Source organism: Eucalyptus grandis, chromosome 11 (genome assembly GCF_016545825.1).
Source record: "Eucalyptus grandis isolate ANBG69807.140 chromosome 11, ASM1654582v1, whole genome shotgun sequence".
In the NCBI taxonomy this organism is placed as follows: domain Eukaryota; kingdom Viridiplantae; phylum Streptophyta; class Magnoliopsida; order Myrtales; family Myrtaceae; genus Eucalyptus; species Eucalyptus grandis.
Window position 1 is genome coordinate 6,059,277 of NC_052622.1, and position 16,164 is coordinate 6,075,440.

Here is a 16,164-nt window from a genome sequence, read left to right on the forward strand (position 1 = left end):
TTACGATTAGAAAAGAGAGAGATAATGAAGAGCAAGGGACAAGGGTAAGAAATAGGTAGTAAACTGATAGGGAAATTACAAATAATAATAATAATAATAATAATAATAATAATAATAATAATAATAATAATAATAATAATAATAATAATAATAATAATAATAATCATAAATCTATTGTATGAATGCCAACTTAGTCCCAAGCATTTCAATTTGACCAATTTAATTTTAAATTTTTTGACAATTTGTCAATGTAGCCCTTTCAACCATTTTGACAAAAGAAATCGTTGACATAAACACCAATCGTCATATGCGACATGACCAATGCTGACATTGATGTTACAAAATTTTAAAAAAATTGTGAAATTTTATAATTTTATATTTTTTTATGTGATTCTATGTTATTTATTTATTTTCCATTGAGACCGGCGAGCGTCGATGACGCCTCGCTGGCCACTTGGCAAGGACCTACAAGCCTTTGCATAGATCCAATGAGGGCTTGTAGGCTTGATGACTGTCACTAGCTATAATAAGAAAAAAAGAAAAAAAATCGGTTTTTTTTTTCCTTTAATATTTACAAAAAAATTGTCTACGTTGGTGTCGGCCTTCTCATGTACTTGTCGTGTCATGTAAAATACCTGACATTCACGTTAGCAACTTTTGGACAAGATTTGTTGGAATAATTATATTGACAATTTGTTGAAATATTTATAATTAAATTGGTCAAATTGATTCCCAATAATGTAAGCGAAAAGTATGCTCCAAATCAAGAAGTCCAATAGGATTGAGGAGGAATATGGTGGGTTCATAATTTTTTGGAAGCAGTTATAAGACTCCTCTGAGTTTTGGAAGCTCTCATATACTAGATCTAAGATTCGGGAGAAGTTACTTAGAGGCATTTATGTGCTCATTCAATCTCTCCCAATCTATATATAGATTTTGGAGCCCGTTCAACTTGTTTTTTTGTGTCTCTAGATGTCTCTAGATGGTGATGGTGTTGAAAACATTGCATTTAAGCGTGCGCCACTCACTGGGCAAATTGTAGCTTTTGGAGCGGGAGATTATGAAGTGCACCTATCATGATATGAGATTCGGTAATCGGATGCCATCCATTATGCTTTTATGTCGAGACGAATCTATTCTTGTGAGATGAGACGGTGTGTATTAAGACATTTCATGCTTTTTCGTTCTACTTTTTTGTCTGGGATTTGCTTTGTTTTGAACCTCTCATGTACTATCTTGAGTTCTTGATATATGAATAAAATATTTACTTTCAACCAAAAAAAAATTGATTAAACTAAAGAGCTTTTGACTAAATTAACATCCATACGATAGATTTATGATTTTTTAAAAAATAATTATCCCTAAAATGAGTAGAGAGCATAAAACAAGCGGTCCTTGCAAAAAGAAAAAGAAAAAGAAGGACGTATGATTTCTTGTAAATTACAATAACCACGTTGTATATTGAAATTGATATAGAAAAGATTATATTGCGCCTATTTGAGAATATAAGGGACTAGATTTATCAATTAAATTTCGAATCCGGATATAAACAGTACTAATGTTTCGTCGCATTACAATTAATTCGTCCTTGCGTCATATTATGTCAATGGGGCGGTGGGATTGTCGTGTACTGACATTTTATCTTAGCCATTTGTTACTTTTTCGCCTCGACTGCATCTTTTGCTAACATAGGTAAGGTCAATGACTCCTTTGACTTTTATAGACAGTCCAGCTAATCGTCATGGACAAAAAGAAACCTATTCTAAGTCGAATTGAAGTCCTGGTGGCTACAAGCGGTAGCTGAAATATCGCCGGCAATGCACTTTTGCCTCAAATTCAACTGCCGAAATCCCTTGAAGAAAGCCACGAAAGGAGAAAAAAAAGAAAACACGAAAATCAGGAGGTGCATGTCCGAATGATATCAATCCATGACGAAAGCAAATATCATCGTTTTGAAAGTGCAATGTTCCTATGTCAGGTCCTTCTAGATTTGCCAGGTAGGCGTGGGGACGTCTAATCCGTGACCAGGTCAGATATTATTGTGAAGCTATGTGGCTTCGTTTTTCCTAATGTACCTATCTATCCATGAATTATAATTTGGTAGATTAGATATGATTAGATGGTGGTGGGGTATACCTGACCACTTCCACATCATCTTCTTAATTTCTTCAAGTGTGATCTGCTCACGCGTGCCAATTGAGTTCTAATCAGGATTTCGAAGTAATTAATCAACGCATGAACTAGAAGAGTGCGACGGGCATGTGGCTTAATTTTTTATTTTTTTTTTGCACGCGGCTTAATTGAAAGTGCTTATTTTCAGGCTGCTAAATCACGCTTTAAGCTATGAAAATGACCTTTCTTGTTTTTTTTTTTATACCATTCGATGTCAAATACACGAAAAATACTAGCTTGCATTGGAGAATGAATAGTACCCCCTCTGTCAGCTTAATAGCAACTGACATTATCTATGACTTTTGAAAGTTGGCATTTGGACACCTAATAAAAAAATCGCGTTGCTGATCATAATTTAAAATGAAAACGAAAGAGAGAACCCATACAAACTCACGTCGTGTCTATTCGTGTTGGTGAACCTTGCCGTATCTTCTTGTTGTTGCCAAAATATTGTATATTTGATTCATAGTGCCAACAACTCGTTTATACAAGAAATGGGTGACAACATGTGAAGTCGGTAATCATGTTGGTTTCAAGAGAGTCATGTTGTGTAGTGCCAGATTCGAGTTTCTTGTGCTGTTCAATTCGTACTCTCATATAGGCCCTCTTTGTTAAAATTTGTTTCTGTTCCCTAGAATAACTATTTTTATTCTTTTGTTATGGGGAACAAAAATATAATAGAAACCTATTTGGTAATTTGTTCATGGAAACAAAAACAAGAAGTATAAAAAAATAGCTTTTTGTTTTTAAGAACAATTTCTAGAAACAATTTTTTTCTTCTTCTCTATTCTTCTCTTTCTTTTTTCTTCTTCCTTTTGGTCATCGCTGGGGCCGACAACCTCGTCGGAGTGTTGCCGACCCTTGGAGACACCGAGCCATGGTGAGGCTCGTTAGTTGGAACCTTGCCTCATGCTTGGCCTCGCCAGATTTGGGTGAGGTTGACCTCACCTAGTCAAGGCAAGGTCGAGGCTTGCCGAAGCTTGCCCAATCGGTTGTCAAAGAGAAAAAGAAAAATAAAAAATATAATAAAAGAATTAAAAAATTAAAAGAAATGAAAAAATCTAAGAATCCTATCAAATATGTTTCTATTTTGGGAATTTTTTTTTCGAAAGTTACTAATCACATTCTTTTATTCAAAAATAATTCCCGAGAACAAAATTAGAAAATATCGTTTTTATAAAAAATTGTTTTCTAAAATAGAATCATTACCAAATACGCATTTACTGACCGCTTTAGTAACTTTTTCGCGTCGTGCGCAATTGCACCATTGGACTTAATTGTAGTTCCAATTAGGCCCATATTATTGAATTGCCCAAGCCCAACCCCTAATCCCTGGTTCCATAATGGGCCCAACAATATTCCCGACCGAAAAGCCCGAACAGGCCCATCTCATTTCGGGCTTCACACACTCTTTCTATTTTTTTTTTTTTTTTGCCTAAACACTCTCTTTTTAGAGATGGAAGTTGGGCATGTGCCGGCCCGGGCACGGATCATAGGCCGGTACTGGCCCGGCACGAAAAGCCTTCGGGTGTGGCGTTCCGGGCCGTACACGCAGTCCGGCCCAATTTCGATCTTAAGACTTTCTCTCTCCACGCAGGTATAAAAACCAGTCACTCTCACGCTCGCTAGGGTTTCGAGGCGAATCAACAACCTAGTCTCTCTCAGCCGCGCGGTTTTCGCAGAGCCACCCTGTCGCCGCCGCCGCCCGAAGCGAAGATGAAGACGATCCTCTCTTCGGAGACCATGGACATCCCCGACGGCGTCACCATCAAGGTGAACGCCAAGGTGATCGAGGTGGAGGGACCCCGCGGCAAGCTCACCCGCAACTTCAAGCACCTCAACCTCGACTTCCAGCTGATCAAGGACGAGGAGACCGGCAAGAGGAAGCTCAGGATCGAGGCCTGGTTCGGCACCCGGAAGACCTCCGCCGCCATCCGGACCGCCCTCAGCCACGTCGAGAACCTCATCACCGGCGTCACCAAGGGTTACAGGTACAAGATGCGCTTCGTGTACGCTCACTTCCCCATCAACGCCAGCATCCAGAACTCGAACAAGTCCATCGAGATCCGCAACTTCTTGGGCGAGAAGAAGGTGAGAAATGCCCCCTTTTTAATTTTTTTAATAATTTATTTAAAAGCGAAGAGATAGTCGCGGTGTGACTGGTAGGGTTGATTGTGAAATTTCAGTGAATCTGACAGCACGTAGATAGCTTTCTTGTATTGATTTCAATGGTCTGTGGATTGAAGTATTATCCTCACCGGGTACTGAGATTTCTGTCTGTCGTTATACTCTAGTTCAAAAGTTGGAATGGGATTTCTGTTTGTCGTTAAACTCTAGTTCAAAAGTTGGAATCTAGAGACTGTTTGAATCCATCGATGGAAATTCTGCATATGAACAGCCTAAAGACCTAGAGATAACTTTTGTTCTGTTCTGTTCAGACCTTGTTCTATTTGTTTTCTTGATGAGGTTTATGCAGTAAGTTTGTTTATGTGCAGATGTTTGTTTAGTAAGTTTGTTTGTGCAGTAAGTGTGCAGTTTATTGTGCTTTCAATCGATTGAGGTCAAAAGGGGTTGTCTTTTTGTCTATTAGCATCTAGTGATTTCTGGACTGATGCTGATTCGTTACAAACTCATTCCTTACATCAGTCCAGAAACAGCAGACAGCAGAAGCTAATAGACAAAAGCTGATCTCAATCAATTGAAAGCATAATAAATTGCACACACTTACTGCATAAACTGTGCTATACAGTTGCTATATATGCAACTGTGCTATACATGTATGCTGTGCTATACGTGTATGGTGAATGGAGGCTGCCGGCCCGGTACTTTGGCTTTCCAGTTAGGACTTATATTAATAAGTTTTTCCGAAATCAAATCATTTGATGATTTTGCTCACTCCTATTGTTTTTTTCACTTTACTTATCTTGTGTTTCTAGATGAAACTGAAAATAATCTTTTTCTTTGCTCGTTTTACTCAGGTGAGGAAGGTGGAAATGCTTGAAGGAGTATCTGTGGTCCGTTCCGAGAAGGTGAAGGATGAACTGGTCGTGGATGGGAATGACATCGAGCTTGTTTCCCGGTCTTGCGCTCTCATAAACCAGGTACGTCCCACTTGTCATTTTCCTTACATATGACCCCCATATGACCCCCTGCACGTGTGTCATTTTGCTTATATATGACCCCCTGCACGTGATGAAAAAGCTCTTTGCTGAGATTGAATTTCTGTGTGTCTTGTAACAGAAATGCCATGTGAAGAATAAGGACATCAGGAAGTTCCTCGATGGTATTTATGTCAGCGAGAAGGGAACCATCCTCACAGAAGAATGAGAAGCGAAGTATTAGCAGCCTTCGGTGTCAAGTTTTATATTATGTCTTTTTTTTCGTTGGATTTGCTTCTGAAGGATGATTTAGCAGACTCTGGTGATCTTGTTGAGGATGAGATTTACAATTTTGTGTTATGGGAGTTTTTCTGCCTACAATTTGGTGTTTATTCAGTTATTCATTATGTTGCAAAACCTGTTTTGGATGTGCTGGGGAGCGGTTCTGGATCGGGATTCTTCATTTGTGGTATCATTTTCAAATTGAGTCATCTTTCCACGTAATGGGGAAGCAAATGTATGTCCTGCATTGCTCAGCTGAGTGCGACGGGTACGGCGGGATCGATAGAACTAGCTGTGGGTTCATTGTGAATTTAGACACAATCAGTAGGTTTGCTTATCTAATTCAAGGTCAAAGTTCTTTTGGCTGTGGCTTCTAGTATGCATTTTCTACAATTCAGATTTCTGTGTAATCTTTCTCGTTGGAATTGACCTGGGAAGGATTGCGTAATGGGGAAGTAAAACAACCGGACCTTACTAATTGTATAGACGACTGCTGATTCGAATCTTTCAAAGTGATTAGATCTTTTTCTCCGTTGGAAAATTTTCACTCTCGAAGGATAAGATTCCTCTTTTTTATCAAAGATATCTTATGATACAAAAACTCAATATTGAGAGTTTAAATTATTTTTTGGATAAATGCATAGGAATTGGAAGGCTTAGAATTTATTCCGAAAGTAGAATTAATTTTTTTTAAAAACGCAATCAAATTCTAAAACTTATCATCAAAATACAATTAAATTCTAAAATTTTTAAAAAGTGGGATCAAGTCAAAAAATTTATCACAAAAGTATAATCAAATAACAAAATTTTTAAAAAAATGCGGTAAAAAGTGAAAATACAATAGAGTTCTAAATTTTTTAAAAAATTACATGTAATGAAAGAACTTGATTGGACGAATTTGATGAGTCTCAACACTCAATTACACTTTTGTGACAGATTTGATAAATTTTTAATGCATTTTTGAAAATTTTAGAACTAAAAGAAGCCCCCTTTAACCTTATCAAAAAAAAAAAAAAAAGAAGAAGAAGGAGCCCCTTTGACATCTCTTCGTTTGCGAAGAATTCTTGATGTGAAAATACAGGGACAAAGGGCATCTTTGAATAGGAAAAAGAGTGGACCTGCAGGGTCCCAAATGAACTCAGACGAAGAATTCTTGATGTGAAAATACAGGGACAAAGGGCATCTTTGAATAGGAAAAAGAGTGGACCTGCAGGGTCCCAAATGAATTAACTTAGTTAAAAGAAGCTTAGTTGAAAAAAGCCTTATTCTTTGGAAGATTTATTTCATATTTGGTACTGCATGGTTCCACTTTGTAAAAACACTGAATTATTCTCTTGAAATTCCTCATTTTCATAATAAATGATCCGCTTGTCTCGAAATGACTTGGCTCAATAGGGAAATCCCAATGAATTGAGCCTTTCAATACAATCAAATAGAAAGCCCTAAGGGCGCTATATTCTAGGAGTCCAAATTATGTGATTAAATAAGTCTAGCGCATTCGTGACAAATTTTAAAACTTTTGATATAGTTATCATCTTTTTGGTTTTTCATTGACTACAGAAAATCATACATATTGGTTTGACCAATGCGTTTCGTATCTTAAATTGTTCGATAGGAAATCATACATATTGGCCTAATCCATGCATTTCATAATGCTACACTGTTAATTCTGAATGAGAGATAGCATGTATTCAGCAACACTGCAATTTTTACTTTTTCCTTGGTCGGAATTCCATAATGCTACATTAGGTGGTGTCATTTCGAAGAAGATATTGTTCCATAAATCCTACATTAGGTGGTATTACTTTCGAGGAGAAATGCTCTGACTTTGACCCCACCTCTTCGGCTTTGCTTGGGGAAGAAGAAGGAAGACGACGAGGGGAGGAAGAAGGAAGAAGGTAGAAAAGAGAAGAAAGGAGGTTTTACTAGGGCTTTACATGAGAAATCCCCCTTCTTCCCACGAAACCAGCGTGACTCCGACACGCTCTTCTTAGCTCTTCTTCCTTAAATTCCGACAACAACAGTCATCCCCAATTCGCCATCCACCAGATCAGAGCACAGAGCAGCGAGATGAATCACGTGCTCAGGAGGAGCTCCGGTTCTCTCGGGCCCGCCCTGAGATCTCTCCCCCACCACCTCCGCCGCGACTCCTCCTCCCCCGCCGCCGCCGCCCGCGCCCTCTCGACCGCCCCGTCGTTCCTCCCGCCGCGCCACCGCCCGCTGCCCCCTCTCCTCCCTCCCTCGCCGCCGTTCGCCGCCACCTCCGTCCGGCACCTCCGCGTCGGCCGCGACCCCAGCACCGGGTAATTTGCGCCCTCCGCTCCTCCTCCTCGATGAAATTCTAGGTCAGCGTAGGCGTAGTCTGGTAATGCGGTGCCGTTAGCGCCCTGGAAATCGCGGGCTCGTGGCATTTTCGAATGCCGCATTCGGTGGATTTCGGAAACCGGCTCGCGATTGCGAAAGTTGTGCCTTTGGCGTGTGGATTAGCGGATGTGATGCTGCTTCGTGTTTTGTGCATTCGAATGTTGGAATCGTTCGGTTTCTGCTGGTGTTTGCTTTGTGAAAAATGTGAACTTGGGGTTTGCAGATATGAGATAACGCCCCCGATGAATTGGGGGGTTCGGATTGTGCCGCAGCAGAGGGCTTTTGTGATCGAGCGGTTCGGCAAGTATGTGAAGACCCTAACTTCGGGAATCCATTTCTTGATTCCTTTCGTCGATCGAATAGCTTACGTGCATTCGCTCAAGGAAGAGGCCATTCCTATCCCGGACCAGTCTGCTATTACCAAAGACAATGTCAGCATTTTGATTGACGGAGTGCTTTACGTTAAGGTATAGTCATGCTGCGTTTTGTGTTTTCTCACGGAATGCTTCATTTTTTTGGTATATCTAGATATATAAATGAGCTGAATATGATAGGGTTTTCGCAGATTGTGGATCCTTACAACGCTTCTTATGGCGTTGAAAATCCCATATATGCAGTTATTCAGCTAGCTCAGACGACGATGCGTAGTGAGCTTGGGAAAATAACGCTTGACAAGACATTTGAGGAGCGGGACACGCTTAATGAAAAGATAGTGGTGAGTTCTGCTCCCGTGGACTCTACCAGTGCATGGTCCTTCTAAGCTAAGTTGTAGATAGCATAGAGTTCCTCAGTTTCTTTGATTCTGGCTGAGTTAAAGCCTTTTCTGAACAGCTCCATTCGTCTTCCTGTTTTCCATTGATGGAGTCCTGTCTGCATCTGTCTGTTCTTCTCTATGTTTATGTCTGTCCCTGCTATGGTTGGTAGTATGCTTTTCTTCTCATTGATTGGATGATGTCCATGGAGTGAATAGTCATGACAGATTGAATCTCAAATTTGAAATCACATGATTATATACTTAGATGGTATAGCTATGAGAACAAGAATGAAGGCTGGTGCTTTATGGGTTGACTATTTTTACAGGAGTCCATTAACGTGGCTGCCTTAGACTGGGGTTTGAAATGTCTTCGTTATGAAATACGTAAGTTGCAGCCTGTCCAAAATTGTTATAATGGCCATTTAACACTTTAGAGGATCTCTTAAATGTGCTTCCCTGTGCTTTCTTTTTTAGGGGACATATCTCCTCCTCGTGGTGTGAGGCAAGCTATGGAGATGCAAGCAGAAGCTGAGCGTAAGAAACGAGCCCAAATCCTGGAGTCTGAAGGTGATGTAGTCATGTATTCTGAGTGCTTATATTCACTAGATGTGATGATGAGCTATTAAAGTTGTTTTCTTTCTCATTGTTATTGAGTCTGTGGTCACTTTAGTTGATTCACATTCTTGGTCGGTAATTACTAGCATCCTTACTTCATTGCCAACTGCTATTATTTACCATGATACTTCCGCTTTGGGTCGGCTCCATATTCTAACCATCTTGTTTTCGGTATATGCTTTTCCCCTGTAGCATGGAAAATCTGAGCAGATCCTCATATTGAATAACTGATTCTTTTAATGTTTAACAGGAGAAAGACAGTCGAACATCAATATTGCGGATGGTAAAAAGAGTGCTGTAATCCTAGAGTCAGAAGCGGCAAAGATGGATCAAGTTAATAGAGCTCATGGTCCGTTGAAATATGTTCATAATCTTGTTAGAATTTTTCTATAATCTGCGGTTTGCTGGATGCAATGCTTCATTTTAAGGCTGCTTCAAGTAGAGAAACTTATATTCTGTTCAGAGGAGAAATTTACTTGCAGGAACTGATGAAATTGTCAGTTAAGGGCCTTTTTTATCTTGTTGTAAGCTTTGGCTTTCTAGTTGTGAAATTGATTATCTTTGCCCGAAATTGTTATAGGCAGAGGACATAATATCAGTAGTGCCATTTTATAAGCTCTTATTTAGCTGATTGGTAGGAAATACCTTGCACTATGCCTATATCAGTGTTATTGTGGGGTGTAGTTATATACTCAATTGCACAAGCATCTTAAGTGGTTCTCCCTATTACCGTTTGCTCCTTTTCATCTCAACAGGAGAGGCAGAAGCCATCCTTGCTAGGGCACAAGCAACAGCAAAAGGAATTGTTCTGGTATCTGATGCTCTTAAGGAGACTGGAGGTGTTGAAGTAAGTTTTTCTCTTAAATTACAGGATTCCCAGTGTTGTTGATGTAGACATTCCATCAATTAGCAATGATACTACACGTAATGATAACTCTCACATACTTAGTGGCTAGTGTTTTCTCCATTCTATGAGGATTTTAAACGTGGAAGGTTCTTCTTACAAACTGTTGTAGTCTTGTGCTCTATCTATGCTGTGTACTGTCAACTTTCAAGAGGAAAAAACTAGTGCAGCAGGCGGATGGTCTTGAAAAGTCATGATGAGGAAAGATTTGCAATTAGCCAAAAAGGTGGGAAGAACATTGGGGTTGAAGAAAATAAGTAGAAAGTTATTTTTAAAGAAAATGAAATGTGTATCTTGCATAGTCTGATGGAATGGATCATATTGTGGGATGTTTCTCCCTTAAGATTGGGCCTTTCTTTGGATCTTTGTAGGCATTGTCATTATCCTTTCTGTGAAATAGTGGAATGTATGTTCTTCGCCTTTTTATTGAGAGGATGACGCTTATCAAATTACCTTTTTGACTTCCCATCTTTGGTGTACACCTCTACTTTGAATGCAGGCGGCTAGTTTGAGGATTGCTGAACAATATATCCAGGCCTTTGGAAACATTGCCAAAGAGGTAAATGATTTGGAGTTTTTGTTTGATTATATATTCCCTGCAAACAACTTAGTATTGCACAGGTTATGATTCTGATGTATTCTCATTATAACTACTATTTACATCAGGGCACAACGTTGTTGCTTCCTAGCTCCACTGCCAATCCAGCTAACATGATGGCACAGGCTTTGACAATGTACAAAAGCCTAATTGGCAAGGCCCCAGGGAATGCTCCAAGTGGAGGAGGCTCTTCATCTCAGTTGACTGAAAGCTCAGATGACAACACTTCTTCCTCGGGAAAGGCTGTGGACAAGATTCCCGTGATTTCTAGAAGAGATAGTATGGAACAGCGTGAGCCAACATTTTCGCTTCAAAGTCCTCTGAAGGAGAGTAGAAGTAATCACACAGGACAATTCGGAAAGAGAACATAGTTTTTCCTGCAAAACTGTTGCGGCTGATGTTCCCTTGTTTCTGGTTTCTCATTTCCTCACAGCAAGTCAAAACCAGTTTTGAACTGTACTTCGCAAAGAAGGTTACATTGGCTTTTGGGAAAATTAGGATCTTCTTCAGACGACCAACGTGCACATTTCCTTTTGGAGGTGGTGGATTTTGTTCTACAAGTTGCTCTTCTATCCGTTGAGATGGACTTTAATGAAGAAATTGAAATCATTTTCCCATTAACTGTGATGCATGGCCTCATTTTGGTCAATAAAGCTCACGTTCTGCAGTGCAAGTCACTGGTGTTCATCTTTAGGTTTTTGCTCATCCAATTCCTGCAACTTTGTTCTTCTCATGCATACAATTGGGTTGAATGTGCTTCCACGGGCCACGTCGAGACCACTTTTGGAGTCAGAATGAAGCTATTTTGTCAAATTCGATTCGGTGCGAAGATGGATTTCAAATATATTCGTTTTAATAATTGAAGTTGTGTTTTACGTTTAAATGGTCATATACCGAGGAGTCTCGAGCAGAAGCAGCTACATTCTCATGAATTCATTACGATTTTTTTTTATAAATATTTTTGGGACATATCTTTTTTATTTTTTTATTTTTTGCTAAGATAATGAATCATACAGAAATCGGTGGAGTGGGGGCATAGTAGGCTGCACGCAACAGAGATTGGCCGCTCAAAACGATTGTAGCGCATTCCGTTCCGTGCGCAAGCGAGCCCGCGAGTCGTCTATGTTGTACAGCGTCGATTGTGCTGTCTCTAGTCTGGCAAAGCTTCCTTAGCAATTGGAGTTGATTCTCTCTGGTTTCATCTGCTGAGTGCTCTCATAGTCCTCTCCATCACTCTTATCTGGTGCACAGGGTATTTCCTCTAATTTATCATTCCTATCTCCTATTAAGGCTCTTGACAATCCGCTCAAACTTGACTTCATGGTGACGTCGAGTTCCACAATATCACACTGACCTCGCAGCTTTGCTTTCTTCGTATAAAGGCAGAAGAGCCACGCGTTTGTTTGATAGTGTTCTTGAAAGCTCGATGCCTGAAAATCTGTTTCTTCAGGATGTTATTCAGTCGGTCTTTAGATGCTAAAATACGTTTTTTGGGGATTTCTTTCTTCTTCTTTTGTCTAAATTTCAAAGGAAAAGCAACAAGAGATTTCTGAATAAACTTTAACACATCGCGAAACATGTCGCCCTTGTCCCTCTTGTTTCAAAGAATAACTACAATTTCTGCGTTTTGTTGTGGAAGGGGAGATTCATCTGCAAAAATCCTAGACAGTGGATGTGGCAAAGCTAGAAGCAAGAAGACCGGAAAAGTCGTGGAAGAAAAGCAAGTCTTGCACATGACCAATCCGGTGAACCTCTTTTGTGCCCGCAAGGAGAATTTCAACTTAGTTTTTCTCATGAACAAGAAAATGGATTCTGAGAGAGATCGTGCCACCAACAGTGCCTCTTCAAAGTCTCCAATTCCAGGAATTCGGAATAAAGGAATTATAAGATGATCTATGACACCTTCTCGGCGGGCCTTTCTCGGCTATTTAACATAACGGAAAGAAATCTTGTTTTGAGTTCAGCATACAAATGCTCGTGAAATACCCAGGAACCTAAACTGCTCAGAAGCATCTGGCAGGACGCTCAGAAGCATTGTAGCATTGTATTGTGGTGAACAACATACTTGCTTTAAGGATAAAAAAGCTTTAGTTCTAAGAAACAAGCAGAGTCAAATGCTCGGTTCAATATAGCAACAAAGCCTCTTACTTCCTCTTCTTGCTAATTGAGGACTACTCGAGATTTTACATCCAAAAGTTGACCTTTTCACCGCATTGCATTGATCCTGCAGAGACAGTAATTGATGTTTCATAGCTATATCATGATAGAACATCTTGATTGGCTTTACATCTTGACCAATACAAAGCTCTCTATCCTAGGAAATGCAGAGGTCACACTTGAAAGAAGTCAAAGCATGAAATTGCGAACCTGATCTTTTTCCAGCTGGATGCAGAAATGCTATATTTTTTAGCCCAAACAAACAACAAGAGGACCAGAGATATATAAATCAATGTTTACCCTTTGGTTACTATAGGAGGAGAATATTTAAATCCACAATATTTCCTGACATTGGAATTTACTCTAGAGAAATGGTCGACTAGGACGAGGAGCGACCCCGGAGTTTTATTCTATTTGTCTCAGTTCACCTGTCTGAAAGCTAAAAGGAATATACGCCGTGAAGAGTCAGCTTCTCAGAAAGTTCCCAGGCATTTTGAAAGGAAGATTACATTAAAATATGCAAGCCAACAGATCACAGCTATAAAATAATGGATTGCCTGCCGTGCTTAATGCTCCATGTGATAATTGACAATTTAGTGTTCCCCATACCTAGGACGATAACTATGACAGCCGTGATTTACTCATAAGCCACACCTATGTTTGCAGCTCTTTAGAGGGAGAGAAATACACGGGAAAGGTAACAATGTATCATTTACAACTGTTGTGTCAACAGTCACAGATTACAACTCCACGGTAGACAGGATAGGAAAACCCATAGGAGGAGGAGGAGACAAAGCTATTCAAAAGAATCCATCTTTTTCAGCCTGTTGTCTTGCTATGCTCGACACTAACAAAGAAGCTTCATAAGATTAAATGACATTGTGGAATACCAACTAATGAGCAAAAGAAGGAGCAACTTCCTTTTTATCTCCCTCTTCACCCTTCACATCGTCCTTCACGGCTAACTTGACAAGAACCAGCAGCAAGGGATAGCCAACCGTCATGAGCGACCAGTTGATGATAAGCTCCCCCAGGAACGAGACTTTGTGCTGGTCGATTTGCCATGCGACTGCCGCTCCTGCACTCTGCACTCCTTTATAGAAACCACTGTACCTGCAGGACATAGAAGAGAACCAGATATCAGTTTCAATTACCCAAAAATGGTGTTAATCAAGCATATTATCCCCATTTCCACAGGCCTACATGCCAAAATAGAATCTCTTGTTACTCATTGTCGAGAAAATGATTCCCTACCTGCTGAGAGTTTCGGAATCATCAGCTAAAGATCCAATGACCCAGTAAACCAAGCTCTGGAACATTGCATCCAGTAATCCGTAGCTGAAATACAGCACAAATGGCCCGGCATAATCGGAGTGTGAGTTCTTGAAGTCCAACTTCTCAGGCAGTTTTCGCGAGTGTACGTTAGCTGATGAGCAAGGCCACCCCCCCAAACCGCAGTCCCGAGCAAAGCTACAAGCAAAATTCCGACATATCCCCTCACCTTCCGACTCGAAAGCTGAAATCCAATACATAGCCGATTCCGACCGACCCCAACATCTGCGCCCCCCAGTAGAACACGTTGTTGAGCCCTCTAGTCCTCAGATTGAACAAGACCCCGTTCACATTAGTAAACTGGTAGCTGTAAAAGAAGTTGCTCGCCCAGGCAGCTGGCACGATCAAGAGCATCTTCCAGTTGAGGAAGAGCTTGAGAATCTCGGCCGCCTCGGTCGAGACGCTCGAGTACTTGACGTTTGTGCAAGTACTCCCGTCGTCACGAATCACCTTGCTCGGCGGCAAGATCGCGAAGGAAAGGAGCGCACCGACGGTCATGAAACACATGAACCCAATATAGGTCCCGTCATTCACGGAAGCAGCCTCGTTCCTTTTGTAATTTAACGCGAATGGAATCAACCCACCAATGACGCCTCCCATGTTGAAAATGCTCCAGAACAGGGAGATGTAAGTGCCCTTCCGGTCGCGCGGCGGGTACGAGGTCATGATGGCGCCCTCGCCGGCCCAGAGGAGTCCCGCGCCGACGCCGAGGATGGCGCCGGCGACGATGGCGAAGGCCTGGTGTTGGTAGTGGTTGTAGTAGAGGAAGGATCCGGCGTAGAGGACGTAGGTGCTGCAGCCGGCGGCGAGGGTGAGGCGGGGGCCGAGGACGTTGTAGATCCCGCCGCCGAGGACGCCGAAGACGGCGAAGGTGGTGTAGAGGGCGGTGTTGGCGTTGTTGGCGGCGGTGGGGTCGACCTGGCCGCCGGCGCCCATGCCGGAGAGGGCGTTGAACATGCCGGGGCAGCAGAAGCAGACCAGCCCGATGAGGCCGACCTGGGTCAGGGGCGAGTTGTACCGGAACAGGGACCTCCTCGGCAGCGCCGGCGCCGGCGCGGCCGACTCTTGATCGAGGCTGCCGTCGAGGCCCATGTTTGGGGATTCCGAGGAAAGACGGGACGTCAGATCGAGGGTCGGGGGAAAGGAGGGATCTTGAAGTGGGGGCCCGCCCGTTCGAAGGAAAGGACGAGATCGAGTGCGAGAGTGTGGAGCTCTGCTGCGGATGCGGACCGGGTTTTAAGGAGCGCGCGGAACGGTGTCAGCGAGTTAAAAAGTAAGGGGTGACGGGAGCGGATGATGGAGAATCCATGGCGGGACTGCGCCAGCGCTGATCTGGTCGGGATCTCTGTGCCCAGGCAAATGGTGACGAAGTTTTGGCTCCACGAGTGACGCGACTCTTGAATTTTCAATTCGCACGACGTGCTTCTTTTAAGTTAAAAGCTTAAGATTTACATTGAGCAAAGTAAAAATTTATGAACTACACATCATCATATGCGCCATTATCTTTTTAGATACAGGCAAGAGAATCTGCATGGAATCAGTAAGTCTTTCTGTCGAAGATAAATCCCTCTTTTTTTTGGGACAGGCCGAAAATGACCTCTCTTTTCGTCTTTTTCTCTCGGGAGAAAATTCTTCGCGCGGATAGCTTTGACAAAATGGTAAGGCAGTGAAAGACAGCGACGCGTTTGGAACCTCCGTTTTGGACTTTAATCCCCGGATTTTTGTTTTTCTTTTCAATTATTGGTCCTCGGCCGGCTGTGATTGGGATGACGAGCGAAAGTTATGGGGACTGAGAAAATGAATAGATAAATAGGTTGCAAGGAAGAAAAAGAACCCGTGGATCTAATTTTGTAAGTTCAATGAATTCTTTTTGCAATTTTTTTCTTTT

At 41.6% G+C, this 16,164-nt stretch overlaps 3 protein-coding genes across 3 annotated transcripts; 2 read left to right on the plus strand and 1 right to left on the minus strand.

Annotated features, from left to right (window-relative positions):
* The first annotated feature begins 3,793 nt into the window (after positions 1 to 3,793).
* Positions 3,794 to 5,774, plus strand: LOC104424251 (60S ribosomal protein L9). The gene is made up of 3 exons (XM_010036619.3): positions 3,794 to 4,263; positions 5,151 to 5,273; positions 5,413 to 5,774. Exons 1-3 carry the CDS (start codon positions 3,889 to 3,891, stop codon positions 5,497 to 5,499), a joined length of 585 nt encoding a protein of 194 aa, XP_010034921.1. The 5' UTR covers positions 3,794 to 3,888; the 3' UTR covers positions 5,500 to 5,774.
* A 1,643-nt stretch (positions 5,775 to 7,417) lies between these two features.
* Positions 7,418 to 11,460, plus strand: LOC104427022 (stomatin-like protein 2, mitochondrial). Its single transcript, XM_018864760.2, has 9 exons — positions 7,418 to 7,855; positions 8,140 to 8,383; positions 8,482 to 8,631; positions 8,997 to 9,054; positions 9,145 to 9,237; positions 9,536 to 9,634; positions 10,041 to 10,132; positions 10,689 to 10,748; positions 10,856 to 11,460. The coding sequence occupies exons 1-9, from the start codon at positions 7,623 to 7,625 to the stop codon at positions 11,156 to 11,158; spliced, it is 1,332 nt and encodes a 443-aa protein (XP_018720305.2). The 5' UTR covers positions 7,418 to 7,622; the 3' UTR covers positions 11,159 to 11,460.
* A 1,216-nt stretch (positions 11,461 to 12,676) lies between these two features.
* Positions 12,677 to 15,681, minus strand: LOC104424572 (UNC93-like protein 1). The gene is given in 4 exon segments (XM_010037029.3): positions 12,677 to 14,057; positions 14,199 to 14,358; positions 14,361 to 14,456; positions 14,459 to 15,681. Coding segments are annotated over 4 exon segments (1,386 nt in total). The 5' UTR covers positions 15,369 to 15,681; the 3' UTR covers positions 12,677 to 13,837.
* Positions 15,682 to 16,164: the final 483 nt, after the last annotated feature.